Source organism: Monomorium pharaonis, chromosome 5 (assembly GCF_013373865.1).
Source record: "Monomorium pharaonis isolate MP-MQ-018 chromosome 5, ASM1337386v2, whole genome shotgun sequence".
NCBI lineage: Eukaryota > Metazoa > Arthropoda > Insecta > Hymenoptera > Formicidae > Monomorium > Monomorium pharaonis.
This window is the reverse complement of record NC_050471.1, coordinates 11,578,004-11,595,045: the sequence shown is the minus strand read 5'-3', so window position 1 is coordinate 11,595,045 and position 17,042 is coordinate 11,578,004. Positions and strand designations below refer to the sequence as shown.

At 36.0% G+C, this 17,042-nt stretch overlaps 1 protein-coding gene across 2 annotated transcripts; it reads left to right on the top strand.

Annotated features, from left to right (window-relative positions):
* Positions 1-5,672: 5,672 nt before the first annotated feature.
* LOC105840845 (proteasome inhibitor PI31 subunit) lies at positions 5,673-15,971 on the top strand. 2 transcript variants are annotated; one of them, XM_036287068.1, is made up of 5 exons: positions 5,673-5,690; positions 14,160-14,309; positions 14,403-14,668; positions 15,216-15,350; positions 15,422-15,971. In XM_036287068.1, the coding sequence occupies exons 1-5, from the start codon at positions 5,688-5,690 to the stop codon at positions 15,549-15,551; spliced, it is 684 nt and encodes a 227-aa protein (XP_036142961.1). In that variant the 5' UTR covers positions 5,673-5,687; the 3' UTR covers positions 15,552-15,971. The 2 variants fall into 2 exon arrangements, with proteins under 2 accessions (XP_036142961.1, XP_012543379.1); XM_012687925.3 differs by lacking the exon at positions 5,673-5,690 and adding an exon at positions 13,473-13,682.
* Positions 15,972-17,042: the final 1,071 nt, after the last annotated feature.

The window sequence follows — 17,042 nt, the reverse complement described above, 5'->3', positions numbered from 1 at the left end:
TCATATTTAATTCTGCGCAGTCCTTTTTTCATTAATGCACATTGCTGTTTGTAGCGTTCAAAATCTTTGTAATTTCTCGTGATGTTAAATCTGTGCCATGCCAGTTTTCTATCATTGACGAGATTGTCGCATTCTCTTGACCACCATAAGCACGGAGGAGGGCCTATGGAAAGGCGGTCCTTAAGCGGGGCTGATGCTTCCTTTACAGCCTTTTCGATTAAGGCCACAAAAGTTGTGTATATGCTAAGAACATCATTTTCTTGGTCTGTAATAAGATTTTTCACATCAGCATCCATAATTATTTGGAAGTTTTTCCAGTTGGTTGACTTATTATATAGTGGGGGGCTTTTCATCGGTTTTTTTGCTATATTTTGGGAATAGAATGTTTCGACACAGATCGGGAAATGATCGCTACCCCATGCGTCTGGGAGGACCATTCTTTGGATTTTAGGTAGCATAGATACATGACAAATAGTGAGGTCGATAGTAGAAGAGCTTCTAATAGCGTCACCACAAAAAGTTGGAGAACCATCCCCAACCAGTGCAAAATCCGAATCCTCAATAGCCGACCATAAATTTTTACCGTTTGGGCATGAATAATTCGAGCCCCAGTGCCCATTGTGAGCATTAAAATCTCCGCCAAAAATAACCGAATTATGGTTTCCAAATTGATTAATAAATCTACTCCATTCGTTATCTGTAATAACTCCTAAATTAGGAGGGCGGTAACATGCTATTAGTATTAGAGACTCACCGGCAAGAAAAATTTCCGCCGCACAAACCTCTATCTTGCCTAAGCAATCGTATGGTATCTGGATGGCTCGATACTTAAGAGAGTGAGACACAATTATCGCCACTCCGCCGCCTCTTCTGTTCTCTCTGTCCTTCCTAATTATGTCAAATCCTCTCAAGAGGAAAGTATTTTGATTAGTTAGCCAAGTCTCTGAAATAACAAATGCCTTATAAATTGTGCTCTGCTTTTCCATATCGTGGAACCTATGTAATAGAGATTTCGCGTTCCATTGAATAAAATTAAAGTTATTGCAGTTATCCGAATTAGATATTCTGCCGTAAGCCATTATGGTTAGGATTTAAATTATGTGAGTTTTGTAACAAAAGAAGGGATTGGTATATCCTAATAAAAATAAAAATAAAATAAAATAAAAAAATAAAAAATATGAAAAAAGGAATAAAAACAAAACAAAAAAAAGGTAAAGAGGAAAAAGAGAAGGAAGAAAAAGAAAAGGAAAAAGAAGAAAAAAAATAAATAAAAGATAAAAAGGGGGGAGAGAAAGAAAGAGAAAAAAGAAAAAAAGAAAAAAGATATATATAAAATTCTTCTTTAAGTTCTCTGAACAAGATATATAGAGAGAAAAGAAAAGAGAAAATTCCTTTCCTTCCTCTCTCTTTTCCTCCTTTTTCCTTATATATTCAAATTATATTTAAGATTATTGCCTAGCTTTTTGTTTTGTGTGTTCCACTACTATCTTGTGGTTTTCCAAAGTCTTCTCCATCCTGTCAAATAGGTCATCAATTTCTTCTGATTCCAGCAGCCGGTCCAGCAGGCGGTACGCTCTAGCCTTAACTTCTGCCGCGCAATGGGTGAATAATTGTGTCCATAACCGATCGCTCTTGACTGATGACTGGAATATAGCCGGATTGTCGACCAAAGACACTCCCTTCTTTTGTGGGAGAAGGGGAAAATTCTTGATTGTTTTCGGCGGTGTTATTACAGGTGTCTTCTTTTCTTGCCTGATAACCAGGGTTTTGGCCTCAAAGAACGGCAGATTATCATAAGCCATCACTCTTGCTATTTCAGCGTTTCTAACGTAAAGAGGGCATATCTGTGGTTGAATGAGAACCGGAGCAGTTTATGCATTTTTTTCCTTTTGGCACGGCTGATCCTTTGAGCTTTGGTGATCACTCTCTCCACATTGAAGACATCTTGGATTTCTTTCGCAGTATTTGCTAATGTGACCAAAATAGCCACATTTATAACATAGTCTGACCGATGAGATGTAGGGTGTGACTGTGTTTATTGTGTGCATGATAAGGAGAGTCTCTGGGATGTCCTCCCCCATTTTTTGCACACATATATTTTCTGAGTCGGTCCATAGGGCAGTGGTGCGATCCTTCTTCTTTAATCTAAAAATATTATGTATCATAATGTCAGAGTTTTCCTCCTCTATTGCCTTCTTTATTTCTTCTAGAGAAAATTCTGTAGGAATATTTCTGATGACCATCTTGCGTGTTAGCTTGTATGCCCGAATAAAAACAGCAAAGCCTGCATCTTTTATATATTTATTAGAGAGTACTGCATTAGCTGCCGTTTTCGTGGGAAAAGTAGCCACCCACGTGTCGAACGAATAGTTTCTTAGATTCAAAAATTTGACATTGGCATTAGCAAGCATTTTAGATACCTTTAGCAGGGAGGTCCTCTTTCTCGTCTTTTCCTTGTCCGTCTTTGAGGAGGGCAGTCTAAAGTGTAAAACATATGGGGCCTTGGTAAAGGCACCATATTTCACTGGGAGGTCCTTGGACTGCGTGCCGGTGACTATTTCAGATGAAGTTGAGGCTGCCTCATGTTCCTTAACTTCCTTGGAAGGGGGCTTTCGGATCTTCTTTTGATTTTTGGGGGAGGCTGACGATTGTCCGACTCACCCTCTGTTGACAAAAGAGCTCTCTTTGCAGACGTTATTTCCACCGGGCTTATATCCATGACTTCTTCTTGAGACATATTTTTACTGATTTGTGTGCAAAATTTCTTCAGATCGTTCGATATCTCTTCATATGGAGGCGAAGGCGGGGATGGCACGTGGCCATCCGCCGGCCCCAGCCCACCGGGGAGGTTAGGTCTATCCACTTTAATGTCTCACACGCTTTTATCAGAGAGATTTAATTTAATACGGACTTCTGGGAACAAATAACGGCCTAGCCGGCCGTAATGGGCCCAGAGAACCCTCTGGGAGTCTCAAATATACCGAAACTGATACAAAAGGAAAGGCACACAAAAAGAGACAATGCGCACGCAACGGTTGCTCGACCGGAACTCACCTTATAGATATGGACCGGCAATTGCCTACAGTTTGTGTATAGAAAACGGTGTCCAGAAGAGGTGCGAGAGAGAAACAGACTTTTTAATACTTCTTTCTCTAAAGTTACCGGAAATAACTATTGCGCATGTCAGCACACATGCATACATATGTATATACATATATATACACACACACAAGTTAAAACACGTGACCAAAATCCCGTATCCAATCATTGGATTTCAATGTATTGTTGCGGACGCGAGCTTCGCGAGCGTGCAGAGCTTTGCGCGCGTTGTGAACACAAGCTTAACGCGAAAAATCAATATGTCGATTGCTTCAGTCAGCTAAGTCTATCGGCCCCGGCGTTGCTTAGTTATGTATAAACAAATGGTTTTGTTTAGAACTTCCTGAGACGTCGACTCGTGCGGACGTGCTCGGAGTTGTTGTAAACGTGTTCGCAGCTTTGAATAAAGTTTCTTGTTCACCAAAAGCGTGTTCTTATTCCGCCGCGCTCGCGAGCGGAAGAGTGGGTGTGGAAGTGCGAGAGTGCTTCGGGATGCGCAACAGTATAATATGTATGTACAAGCATGCACGAAACATATTTCCGGACTCTTTAGAGAGAGAAGTATGGACACAATTTCGCTTGGTATTGCCAGTCCATATCTATAAGGTCTATGGTCGTAGTTGACTCAGAAATCAGACAACATTATAACATCCTGAATGACAAATCTATTTGATAATAAAAAAAATTATTATAAAGATAATGTTTTCAAAAATAACGATTTGTCTACAATTACTGCGCACAAAAAATGCACAAAATCTAAATTCATCATGTGCTGAACAAAAACAGAATAATAAATGTATACTATTCAATTTTTCTTAGAATTACGATCTATATAATATAGTTAACCATCTAATTAATCATTTAAACGCTTCAAAAATTAGTGCTAAATAGATCGCAATTTCCATCAAATTATTAAAGTTATGAAAAAAGATAAATTTAACAAAGAAATTAATAAGTAAATAAATTAATGCTATTTATTTTTAATGTTTTGCAAAATTTAATTGCTTTTATAAAAAATAATATATAATTGCGTCAGTTTATAACATGTAGGTATATGTAGACAATAACAAGTACCCATATCGATGAGTCAAATTGGCGTAGCAGATAGAGAACAAGGTTCGTAATCCTAAGGTCTCGAGTTCAAACCTACCAGCAGCAAGTAAGAATAAAATAAAATAATATAATTTAAATTTAATTAATTAATAAAAATTTGTCCTAAATTTAGTATGTACTGTTGATAAAAATAATTTAAAAAAAATGAAATTTTTATTTTATTTTATTTTTCTCTACTTGCATTAAAGATATCCGATTTAAGAAATCTTTTAGATATCAGTTTCATAATATCTTTCTTTTCTCAAAAAACGACGCATTAGTTAACATTCTGACATTATAATATTATCTTTTAGAAGTCTCTTTATGTTATTATATCCAGAAACAGAATAATTTAAGAGATTTTTTTGATTACATATTGTTCACGTCATTCCATGACGTCAAAATACGGTACATTAAAGACCTATAATCAAAGATGCGCCAATGGCCCCCCACCATGACTGCTATCCACCATCTTGTACCCATATGGTGACTAAATGGGGGCTGGGGCCGGGGGTTGGGGTCTGGGGCTGGGGTCTGGAGTAGTGGAGATAGTAAACAATGCGAGCCTGCTCCAAGTTGTACGCAGCCATATAACAGATGCAAATTTAATTTTTCTTGTTCTTCCTGAGTGTATCGTCAAAATATAGTGACCCTCGAGAGTGCAGAGATTGAATTACCTTATAATTTCTGACACATATTCTTTTAATTTATACTGCTTAACACAGAGCACTCTCCCCTCTTCCTCGCCCAGCGTGGGTACGCAATGGCGGATAAACCATGTGACTCAAGTGACCAATCAAAATTGTGTTCGCCATTGGCGAATCTTTGATTATAGGTCTTTAGTGCTGCGTAGCGCTAATAGCGAGCTTCCCGAACGTACCCGAAGAAGACCTTCTCATGATTATTACAATAAAGGTCAGTTTATCAGGATCAAAAAAAATACAAAATATTTTTCAATTTGCAAATTGTGCAATACAAGGTTATTATGTACTACTGCAGTAGAACGCCTGAAAACTCATCGGTACGTACCATAAACCTTATAGATATGGCTCTAGTTTACATCGAGCACTTGGTACGCATATCAAGTAGTGAATTTAAGCTGATCAGCCAATAATTAAACACATTCACTAGTTATTTACTATTTGATACGCGTACCAAGTGCTCGGTGTAAACTAGGTCATGGACTGGCAATACCAAGCGAACCCGTGTCCATACTTCTCTCTCTAAAGAGTCCGGAAATATGTTTCGCGCATGCTTGTACATATTATACATTGAAATCCAATGATTGGATACGTTTTGGTCACATGTTTTAACTTATGTGTGTGTATATATATGTATATACATATGTATGCATGTGTGCTGACATGCGCGATAGTTATTTCCGGTAACTTTAAAGAAAGAGTACTAAAAAGTCTGTTTCTCTCTCGCACCTCTTCTGGACACCGTTTTCTATACACAAACTGTAGGCAATTGCCGGTCCATAATCTATAAGGTCTATGGTACGTACCATAGTTAGGATAAGACAAAGCATAAACATTGTCCATGATCATAAAAAACATGAAATTGTGTATTTATATAGTTCTTCCTTGCTGTCTCCCATTTTTTAATTTCTATGTATCTAAAGGGCCATCTACAATGGAGAGTCGTAGGCCGTAGCAGTAGTCGTAGAAAATGTCTCCACTTCGTATTGCTTTAAGCCTCGTCTACAGAAGTCGCAAGCAGCCAGTTGCGACTTGCGACAGCCAATGATTGTCGAGCTTTAACTAGAAACTAGACGCTCATTGGCTGTCGCAAGTCGCAACTGGCTGCTTGCGACTTCTGTAGACGAGGCTTTACTATTTACAGCCTACAGCAGACATTGAGCCAATTCATTGCGTGCTTACGATGAGCGTTGGGGCATTCGGGATTAGTTTTTGGTCGCCTTTCTTTGATGGCCGGCTTGTATGTTATTGCTACGTCGTTTTTATTCTAAACAGCATTACCGTAGTTTTAGTGCTGTTACGGCTAAAACACTTCATTGTAGATGGCCCTTAAGGCGCAATCTACAATGAATGCTAAAACTCCATGTCTGCGGTGACCAATCAGTAACCAGGCGCAGGTCGGGTTCCGGCAAGTCACAGCAAGCGCTTGAATTCTGATTGGTCACCGCATGCATTTGCCGAAGCTCACTGCATACATGGAGTTTTAGCAGAAGACTTATGCCCAGTCTACAATGAGTCGTTGGTCGTTGGTCGTAAGAAATTTAACCAATTATGTTCGGTTATTCTTCTCTAAGATCAACTGTGATTGGTTAAATTTCTTACGACCAACGACCAACGATTTATTGTAGACTGGGCATTAGGCCGAAGACAGAGAACGAGACGTAGATGTCGTACTCGTAGTCGTAGGGTAAGGCAGAGAAAAACGTAAGTCGTAATATACTACTATTCTAGAGTCTAGAATAGTATACTACAACATGTACGACTTACGTTTTTCCTACGACTACGACTGCGACACCTACGTCTCGTTCTCTGTCTTTGGCCTTAAGCTTTAAGCCATGAGAAACTGACCAATCACAGTCATTTTTTTAAAATACTCAATTGTGATTAGTTAATTTCTTACGGCTCAAGGCTTAAGTCTTTATTGTAGACTACGCCTAATATGCAGATGTATTAATAAAATTAATTTAAACACGATGAGCATGGGCGTCAGACCAATAGAATTGTAAGGCCTGTGGCACACGCTTTCCGTAAAACTTTACAGTAAGGTTTTGACCAATCACATACTCGATTTAGGCCCGGTTCCACAACTCACGGTTAAATTAACTGGCCGATTATTCCATTGGAATTGACCAATCGTATTTGTTAATTTTGCTTAACGACAAATACGATTGGTCAATTTCAATGAAATAATCGGCCAGTTAATTTAACCGTGAGTTGTGGAACCAAACTTTAGCCAGTTACGGTTACGGTCGCCCAATTCAATGCGTCAAAACATTACTGTTAAGGCCCTCACACATGAATTGACATAACCATAACGTAAGGTTTTGACGCGTCGGATTGGGCGACCATAACCGTAACCTGCCGTAACCACAGACTTCTATAATATACTAGACTGCTAGGCTCGTTATATATTCTCCATTTAGTGTGTACCCGAAAAGTATGTACAAATAGGAGCTCATAGGCGGCAGACTGAATTACCGATTGGAATGTGGCTAATATTTTATAGTCCTACGACTATGGATTACTAGAGAAGTGAGTGAGATGTATGATACAATATATACATATATTATGTGATTATGAGAGCGTTCTTCTTGGACGCTTAGGGTGACGTCCCATGGTGCGTATTACGATACGCGCGTATCGGGCGTATTAAATTTCGACCAATGACAGACAATCCGCCGTTTTTGATACGCTGACGATCCGCGGACATTCATAATCGAGCGGATCGCACACATACATATGCACAGTCGTATATTGTTACATGGCGTGTGCACTGGGCGATGTATATATTTACTTCTTTCTACTATAACCTCTTCAGATTCATGAATACTACGCGTGCTACTCCTTCTTGTCACTTTTTGTGTACTTCTTATGGGCACGAAAAGGTTAGAAATGGCCACGCATGCTTGTGTGTGTGTATGTTCGATACGCCGAAATGAGGCTCTTACGTCCCATGGAGCGGATTACGCGGAAGCAGAATCAGCGGATCACTAATCACGGGATCGTTCTAATAGAACCTTTTCAAAAATTCCGTTGAAACAGTCGCATGATTGGTGATCCGCTCGTTCCGCTTCCGCGTAATCCGCTTCATGGGACATAAGAGACATATTTCGGCGTACTGAAAGCAGTGGAATGTCTGTGATTGGTTGCAGAGTTCGATACGCCCGATACGCGCGTATCGCAATACGCACCATGGGACGTCACCCTTATGCGTACTTATGCGTTAAACGTATCATTCTTTTGCTCTTGTAATATAAAAGAAAAAGATAAAATGACAATAACTAAGGTATGTGATAAAAGGCTGCCCAAATATATATAAGAAAGCGGTATACATTTCTTTTCGTTTAAGTATTTAAACTAAAGGACAAATGATATAACCTCATTTTAAGAGCATTTTTGTATAAAATAACCTAATATTAATGATATTTATTAGTATTATTAAGTATCATTCTTTAAATATATATATACAGGGTGTCTGGTATTTTTTTATGGGATTTTTATGAGCAGGTAGAGCGCATGAAACTGAACAGAAAAGTCCTTACCGTTTTTCCATTTTCGCAATAATTAACAAGTTAGTGACTTGTAAAATTTTCTGTATTAGCCCGGCCTACCGGCAAATGCAAGCGCGCTGAGCGCCCGGCCGCGGCGGCCGCCCCTCCCTAGCGCTTGAACCTTGAGATTGCTAGGCGCGCGGGGGGAGTTGTTACAACAAGCAACAATGACTACTCACAAGCGACGCGTAACGCTAAATTCTCCCTTTGAATTATGATAGTTCCTTACCTTTTTTAATGAAAATAAAATTTTCTAACAACAAAAAGTATGTGTGTACGTGTACATACATGTGTACAAAAAATATCAGATCTAATGCTTAAAGAAGTAATTACTAAATTTATTTTTTAATAAATAACGATTATTTTTAATAAAAAATATTTTTTTCATGATAGTCTTAAACGTCGTAAACTGTCATTATAAATTTTAAAAGAAGCTGTTATCATATGCTCGAAACAAAATTTATGCTTCTTCAAAAAACATTAGACAATTTTATCGATGAAAATGGAAATGACAAGCAAATAAAATGTTTGTTTCAACTTTATATTCTTAATTAAAAATTAAATAACTAGGATATTTATATTTTTAATAAAATTAATTCTTGTGATAGATTTATAATACACGGAAAAAACTTCATGGTAAAAATTACTATGGTAAATAGTAAATGCGGGCCAAGAAGGAATTATGAAAATTTTTATTATGTTTTTCATCAAATTACGACAATATTTACACTACTTATATGATATAATTCTCTGAAATTTCTTCTTACAGTTCGTGGTTACTATCATAAATAATAAAATCATACATGATTTTACTATAAAATTTTCTCCGTGTAAATTTACGAATATATGAATTTATTAAATGTTTCAAAACTTATAAACAATATTTATTTAATTTAAGAAAATTTTAGTATATAATGTGTGTGTGTGTGTGTGTGTGTGTGTGTGGAAGGAGGGATACATACACGAGTTAAAGAATAATCACTTTGTGACAGGAAAATGATTATTCCTTAATTCAAGAATTGGTTTGTAGTTTGTGTGTAATTTGTGTGTGTGTGTATGTGTGTGTGTACATACGCGAAAATGTTAAACATTATTTGTTTTATGTAAAGTGTGGTGTTTATTATCAACAGAATACTCTTTTCAGTCATTAAAGATAAAGTAATTATTAAAAAAAATAAAATTAAAAGTGAATAATTGATTTTTTTTTAACTAGAATCATATTTTTTTACGTGTACGTGTATAGTAATCAGCGTAAATAGTAATAATGATATAAAATCGCGGAACTAAGGCATAATCATTTTCCTGTCACAAAGTGATTATCCTTTAGCTCGCGTATGTATGTACAAGGATTAATTTTATTAAAAATATAAATATCTTAGTTATTTAATTTTTAATTAAGAATATAAAGTTGAAACAAACATTTTATTTGGTTGTAATTTTCATTTTAATCGATAAAATTTTCTAATGTTTTTTGAAGAAGCATAAATTTTGTTTCGAGCATATGATAACAGTTTCTTTTAAAATTTATAATGACCGTTTACGACGTTTAAGACTATCATCAAAAAAATATTTTTTATTAAAAATAATTGTTATTTATTAAAAAAATAAATTTAGTAATCACTTCTTTAAGCATTAAAACTGATATTTTTTGTACACATGTATGTACACGTACACACATACTTTTTGTCGTTAAAAAATTTTATTTTTATTAAAAAAGGTAAGGAACTATCATAACTCGAAGGGAGAATTTAGCATTACGCTTGTGCGTAGCCATTGTCGCTTGTGGTAACAATTCCTCCCGCGCGCCTAGCAATCTCAAGGTTCAAGCGCTGGGGAGGGGCGGCCGCTACGGCGGGGCGCTCGACGCGCTTGCATTTGCCGGTAGGCCGGGCTAATACAGAAAATTTTACAAGTCACTAACTTGTTAACTATTGCGAAAATGGAAAAACGGTAAGAACTTTTCTGTTCAGTTTCATGCGCTCTACCTGCTCATAAAAATCCCATAAAAAAATACCAGACACCCTGTATATATATATACATATATAAACATTTTAAAAATGTCAACAAATTACTCGTAGCAACTATATGTGACATTTATTGGCATATATATATGTACATATACATTCCACTTGACGAACAATGTACATACATAGCAGATGACACATTCCGATCGGTTATTCAGTCATGTACAACATGTACATTATATGGTTACACGACATTTTCCCGAAAACTAGATGAGAAAATGTTGGTACTAACAAATTCTCTAGGCAATATAATTTCAATTTCCGCAGGTTAGTAACACTGTGACTGGTCACATACGCACACATACGCACACATTCGTCAAAACGACTCTGCACACACGGATTTACTACTTCACAGTGTTACTAACCTGCGGAAATTGAAATTGTATTGCCTAGAGAATTTATTAGTACCAACATTTTCTCATCTAGTTTTCGGGAAAATGTCGTGTAACCCATTATATACTGGTACGCCTAGGGAATCAAGGTTAGCAGTCTAGTATATTATAGAAGTCTGTGGCCGTAACCGGCTAATTCAAGTACGTGATTGGTCGAAACCTTACTGTTACGGTTATGTCAATTCATGTGTGAGGGCCTTAAAGGTGGAAGCACATAAAGGACGGGATTCATAGCTCTAGTTTACACCGAGCACTTGGTACGCGTATCAAGTAGTGAATTTAAACTAATCAGTCAATGATTAAACACATTCACTAGTTATTTACTATTTGATACGCGTACCAAGTGCTCGGTGTAAACTAGGTCATAGACCGATCTTAAGCTCAAGCATTGCCTTCGAGCCGACTTGAAATTTACTTAACCAATAAAATAACAGCATTGACGTCTCAAGATCGTGCTTAAGCTGGAACTTGAATAAGATTCGACTATAAATTTCGGCCAAAATTACAGAAGCGCATGCGCTATGGCTTCTGCATTCTGCCTTATGGCTCCTGTAATTTTATATGCTTCCACCTTTACTCTTATGTGCTCTTATGGAAAGCGTGTGCCCCAGGCCTTAGGGTTAGAATGGGTATCTCATGAATTTTCTACATTTTCTGCATATTCTGCGCGTTTTCTACATTTTATGCGTATTAGGGCCACCGCACAAGCTTTTTCGTAACACGTTACGTTACGTTAAGTGCTCCATACAAACCTAAGTTGTACTTAAAATTTAACTTAAATCAACGCACAAAGAAACTTTTAACGTAAGTTCTTAAGTTCTTACGTTAAGGATTTCTTTGTGCGTTGATTTAAGTTAAATTTTAAGTACAACTTAGGTTCGTATGGAGTACTTAACGTAACGTAACGCGTTATGAAAGAGTTTGTGCGGTGGCCCTAACGCGTTACGTTACGTTAAGTACTCCATACGAACCTAAGTTGTACTTAAAATTTAACTTAAATCAACGCACAAAGAAATCCTTAACGTAAGAACTTAAGAACTTACGTTAAAACTTTCTTTGTGCGTTGATGTAAGTTTAATTTTAAGTACGAACTTAGGTTTATGGAGCACTTAGGGCCACCGCACAAACTCTTCCATAACGCGTTACGTTACGTTAAGTACTCCATACGAACCTAAGTTGTACTTAAAATTTAACTTAAATCAACGCGCAAAGAAATCCTTAACGTAAGTTCTTAAGTTCTTACGTTAAGGATTTCTTTGTGCGTTGATTTAAGTTAAATTTTAAGTACAACTTAGGTTCGTATGGAGTACTTAACGTAACGTAACGCGTTATGGAAGAGTTTGTGCGGTGGCCCTTAGAACCACCGCACAAGCTTTTTCGTAACACGTTACGTTACGTTAAGTGCTCCATAAACCTAAGTTTGTACTTAAAATTAAACTTACATCAACGCACAAAGAAACTTTTAACGTAAGTTCTTAAGTTCTTACGTTAAGAATTTCTTTGTGCGTTGATTTAAGTTAAATTTTAAGTACAACTTAGGTTCGTATGGAGTACTTAACGTAACGTAACGCGTTATGGAAGAGTTTGTGCGGTGGCCCTTAATGTAACGTAACGTGTTACGAAAAAGCTTGTGCGGTGGCTCTTATACGTAATGGCTTAGTTTACATCGTGCATTTAATACGCGTATCAGGTACCATATTCGTATCAAATTCGTACTAAATATTTAGTACGCACGATGTAAACGCTGCCGAATCAATTTGGTACGAGCGTATCAAGTAGGAGTATCGTACTAAACTGATACGCGTACCAAGTGATACAAATGTCGATGTAAACGCATAAAACGCATTTTAGAGAGAATTTAGTAATTGAGCATAACCTCAGTGCTAAAATCTAAAAACCGGTGTGAAAATGTCTTAGTAGGAGACATCAACATGAATTAAATTTGTATTATATTTTTCACAGTACATGCTTAATACATTCGATGTAAACGCGCCCGTACTAAGGCTTTGGTGCGCACCAAACTTAATACGCGTACTAAGGTTTTGACGATGTAAACTAAGCCATTTGTATCACTTGGTACGCGTATCAGTTTAGTACGATACTCCTACTTGATACGCTCGTATCAAATTGATCCGGCAGCGTTTACATCGTGCGTACTAAATATTTAGTACGAATTTGATACGAATATGGGGCTGGATTCTTGAATTCATTTGCAAGAGAAACGTATTCGCAAATTCTGTTCTTACAGAAAGGTTGAAAATTTATTGGCTATCGCATGGCTTTTAACCAATAAACTTGCAACTTTTCTGTTAGAGCGGGTATTTGCGCATACGTTTTCTTGCGAATGAATTCAAGAATCGAGCTCCTGGTACCTGGGGCTCGATTCTTGAATTTATTCGCAAGAGAAACGTATTCGCAAATTCTGTTCTTACAGAAAAGTTAGAAATTTATTGGCTATCGTATGGCTATTAACCAATAAACTTACAATTTTCTGTTAGAGCGAGTATTTGCGTATACGTTTCTCTTGCGAATGACTTCAAGAATCGGGCCCCTGATACGCGTATCAAATGCACGATGTAAACTAAGCCAAAGTGCAGCGCAGTGTAGCAAAAAAGAAGGCGTGTGTGAGAGCCCTAACATGACTGACATGACTAGTATTAATCAGGATTAATTATAATGGCCAACGCAAACGATGTGTTTGGTTTTGAACTTTTTCAAAAACTGTATCATAATGATATCAATAGAAAAGAAGACGTGATAATTTTATTTGTGCATTGGTATTTGACAAAGTTTGGATTTAGATGCATCGGCATCGGAGAAAAGGTAAATCTTAATGACAAGATAGACATTCCGCGATATTCTCTGCATCTTGGGATAATACTGTCCATGTATCCTGTGATAGTTTGAAATTCTACGTATTTTCATTGTTCATTAAAAGCTTCTTTCGCACTGTTCTTTTTTTTAATGTACAAAATTCTAATCTATATAAAGTTCTCATGAAATACTTCAAGCCAGAATACGCGGTGTAGGCTGAGGGCACACTAAAAACTTGACAAAAAAAATCAAACTACTTTATATAATTATAATTTGTTGTTACATGTAAATTTATTTAAGTTTAAATGAAACGCCTTTTCAATAGTATTAAGAATGTATATATTAAATTAAATCAAATAGATTATATCAAATAGATGTTCATTGTGGTTTTAAAATAAATTTCGGATGCATACAAAAAAAGATGTATTGTCATAATTATTTTTAACAGTTTGACAATAGGTAACAGTCAAATTTGTAATTTTTTAGACAGAGTTGAATGCATTGGAAAAAGGATCTGAATTATTTCCACCAGGATGGAATTCATATCCCAATTATACATTACGTTATGTAAAAAATGAAAAATTATATGTACTTCTTGGAGTCAAATCAGATATGGATTTATTATTGAACATGATGGTAATTTACATAATAGTAGCAAAATATTCCAAAATTAGTTAATTGTCAAGGTAACAACAATTGCCTGAAATGTTACATTTGGTATTCTTACAGAGGCATCACGATAATTCAGTTTCTACTATTCAGTTACCTATCAATGAAACTGTATCTGCATTACATGGGCCTTTAGAGATTATAATACCACTTTATCAAACAGTTTTACAGAATATATATCAAGATTTTATAAAATCCACATGTGATTCTAATGAAGCAGCGACTCAAACAACTGTACAAAATAATGAATGTTCTTCCGAAACAAACAAGATTCCAACACAGGATAATCATCCATTGAGAGAACCCAGTCATTGGCCATCTAATCGGTAATTCAACATTGTTTTAATTAAACACCTATATTAATTAAATTAATATAATTAGTTCCTATATGACCTTTTACATTGGTTTAGCACTTTCCAAGTTGCATTAATTGCATTCTTGTATAAATATATTATTGCAAATATCATATATAAATTTTTTCCTTAACACTTACAAATTATTTTTATACTATAAAACTTTGAGGAGTCATTATGACCCAAGTATACCAAGTTTTTGCTTCACTGTAATCTTTTTAATTATTTTAGTTACTTGAAGTCTGTTTAATGAAACATAAAATTGTATAAAATGACATTAAACTTTAGCTGCATGTATTTTTGCATACATTTAATTTAAACTATTACTACATATATTTTTGGATTAGATTAAATGTTTATTGCATACACTTTAGAATTCTATGTATAAAATTTGTGTACAAAAAACTTATGTTTTATATCTTACCAAACACTTGGCTAATTGTATGATTTAACATTTGCCTTTGAACAATTTTAATGGTATAAGTATTGTAGTTACAAAATTATCCATTTTTGTTACTAGACCTGAGTATGATCCTATGAGAGTAGGTGTTAGAGACCTTGATCCATTTAGAGAAGGCGGTGGTATGATATTTGATCCATTTTCCATGAGGCCTCCAAGTGGACATGGCTTAGGAGTACCTGGAAGATTGCCATCGTATGTTCTAATACTAATATACTAGTGCATGTGTGAGAAAAAATTTTAATTTTTCAATTTATATATTGTAGAGGTGCGATACCACCCGGTGCAAGATTCAATCCCTTTGGTCCACCTGAACTGGATCCATATCGCAGGCCACACCGTAGACCCGACGACGACCATTTACCTCCTCCAGGATATGACGACATGTTTCAGTGATATGTTAAAAAAAATAAACTTGACAAAAATGAAAATAAATACAAGTACATACGATTTCTAGATACTAAATGACAGTATGATATGCTCCTTCCGTGCTACACACACACACGCACGCACGCACGCACACATATAATGAAATTATTTTATAAAAACGTCGTTCATAAAATATCACAGTGATATTGTATATTATCCGAGAATACCCACACAGCACGGGGAACTCCCGAGGAGCCACAGACTTCTATAATATACTAGACTGCTAACCTTGATTCCCTAGGCGTACCAGTATATAATGTACATGTTGTACATGACTAAATAACCGATCGGAATGTGTCATCTGCTATGTATGTACATTGTTCGTCAAGTGGAATGTATATGTACATATATATATGCCAATAAATGTCACATATAGTTGCTACGAGTAATTTGTTGACATTTTTAAAATGTTTATATATGTATATATATATATATATATATTTAAAGAATGATACTTAATAATACTAATAAATATCATTAATATTAGGTTATTTTATACAAAATGCTCTTAAAATGAGGTTATATTATTTGTCCTTTAGTTTTAATACTTAAACAAAAAGAAATGTATACCCTTTCTTATATATATTTGGGCAGCCTTTTATCACATGCCTTAATTATTGTCATTTTATCTTTTTCTTTTATATTACAATAACAAAAAAAGAATGATACGTTTAACGTATAAGCACGCATAAGCATCCAAGGAGAACGCTCTCATAATCACGTAATATATATATTGTATCATACATCTCACTCACTCCTCTAGTAATCCATAGTCGTAGGACTATAAAATATTAGCCACATTCCAATTGATAATTCAGTCTGCCGCCTATGAGCTTCTATTTGTACATACTTTTCGGGTACACACTAAATGGAGAATATATAACGAGCCTAACAGTCTAGTATATTATAGAAGTCTGTGCGAGCTCACAAAATTTTTCATAAGCTTCATTTAAGCTTCCAAAAAATTCGCGCGGAGTTCCCTGGGAGCTGCTATGTCCGCTTTTGAGAGCTCCTTGAGAGCTTCATTTGAGCTCGCAGAGAGTTTATAAATCATGTTTTAAGAGCTCCCTGCAAGCTTCAACGTAATTCCCGGGAAGCTTTTATACAAGCTTCCTGAGAGCTTCATCTAAGCTTGCAAGGAGTTCAGAAATTATGTTTTAAGAGCTCCCTGCGAGCTTCAAAATAATTCTCGGGAAATTTCTATATAAGCTTCCCGGGAGCTCTTATGTCCGCTTTTGGGAGCTCCCTGAGAGCTTAGATGAAGCTATCAGGAAGCTTATATAAAAGCTTCACGGGAATTATTTTGAAGCTCGCAGGGAGTTCTTAAAACATTATTTCTGAACTCCCTGCGAGCTTAAATAAAGCTCTCAAAGAGCTCTCAAAAGCGGACATAGGAGCTGCCGGAAAAAATTTTATTTTTATATTTTCTCAATTTTCGGAAGCTCTCTCTGAGTTGCG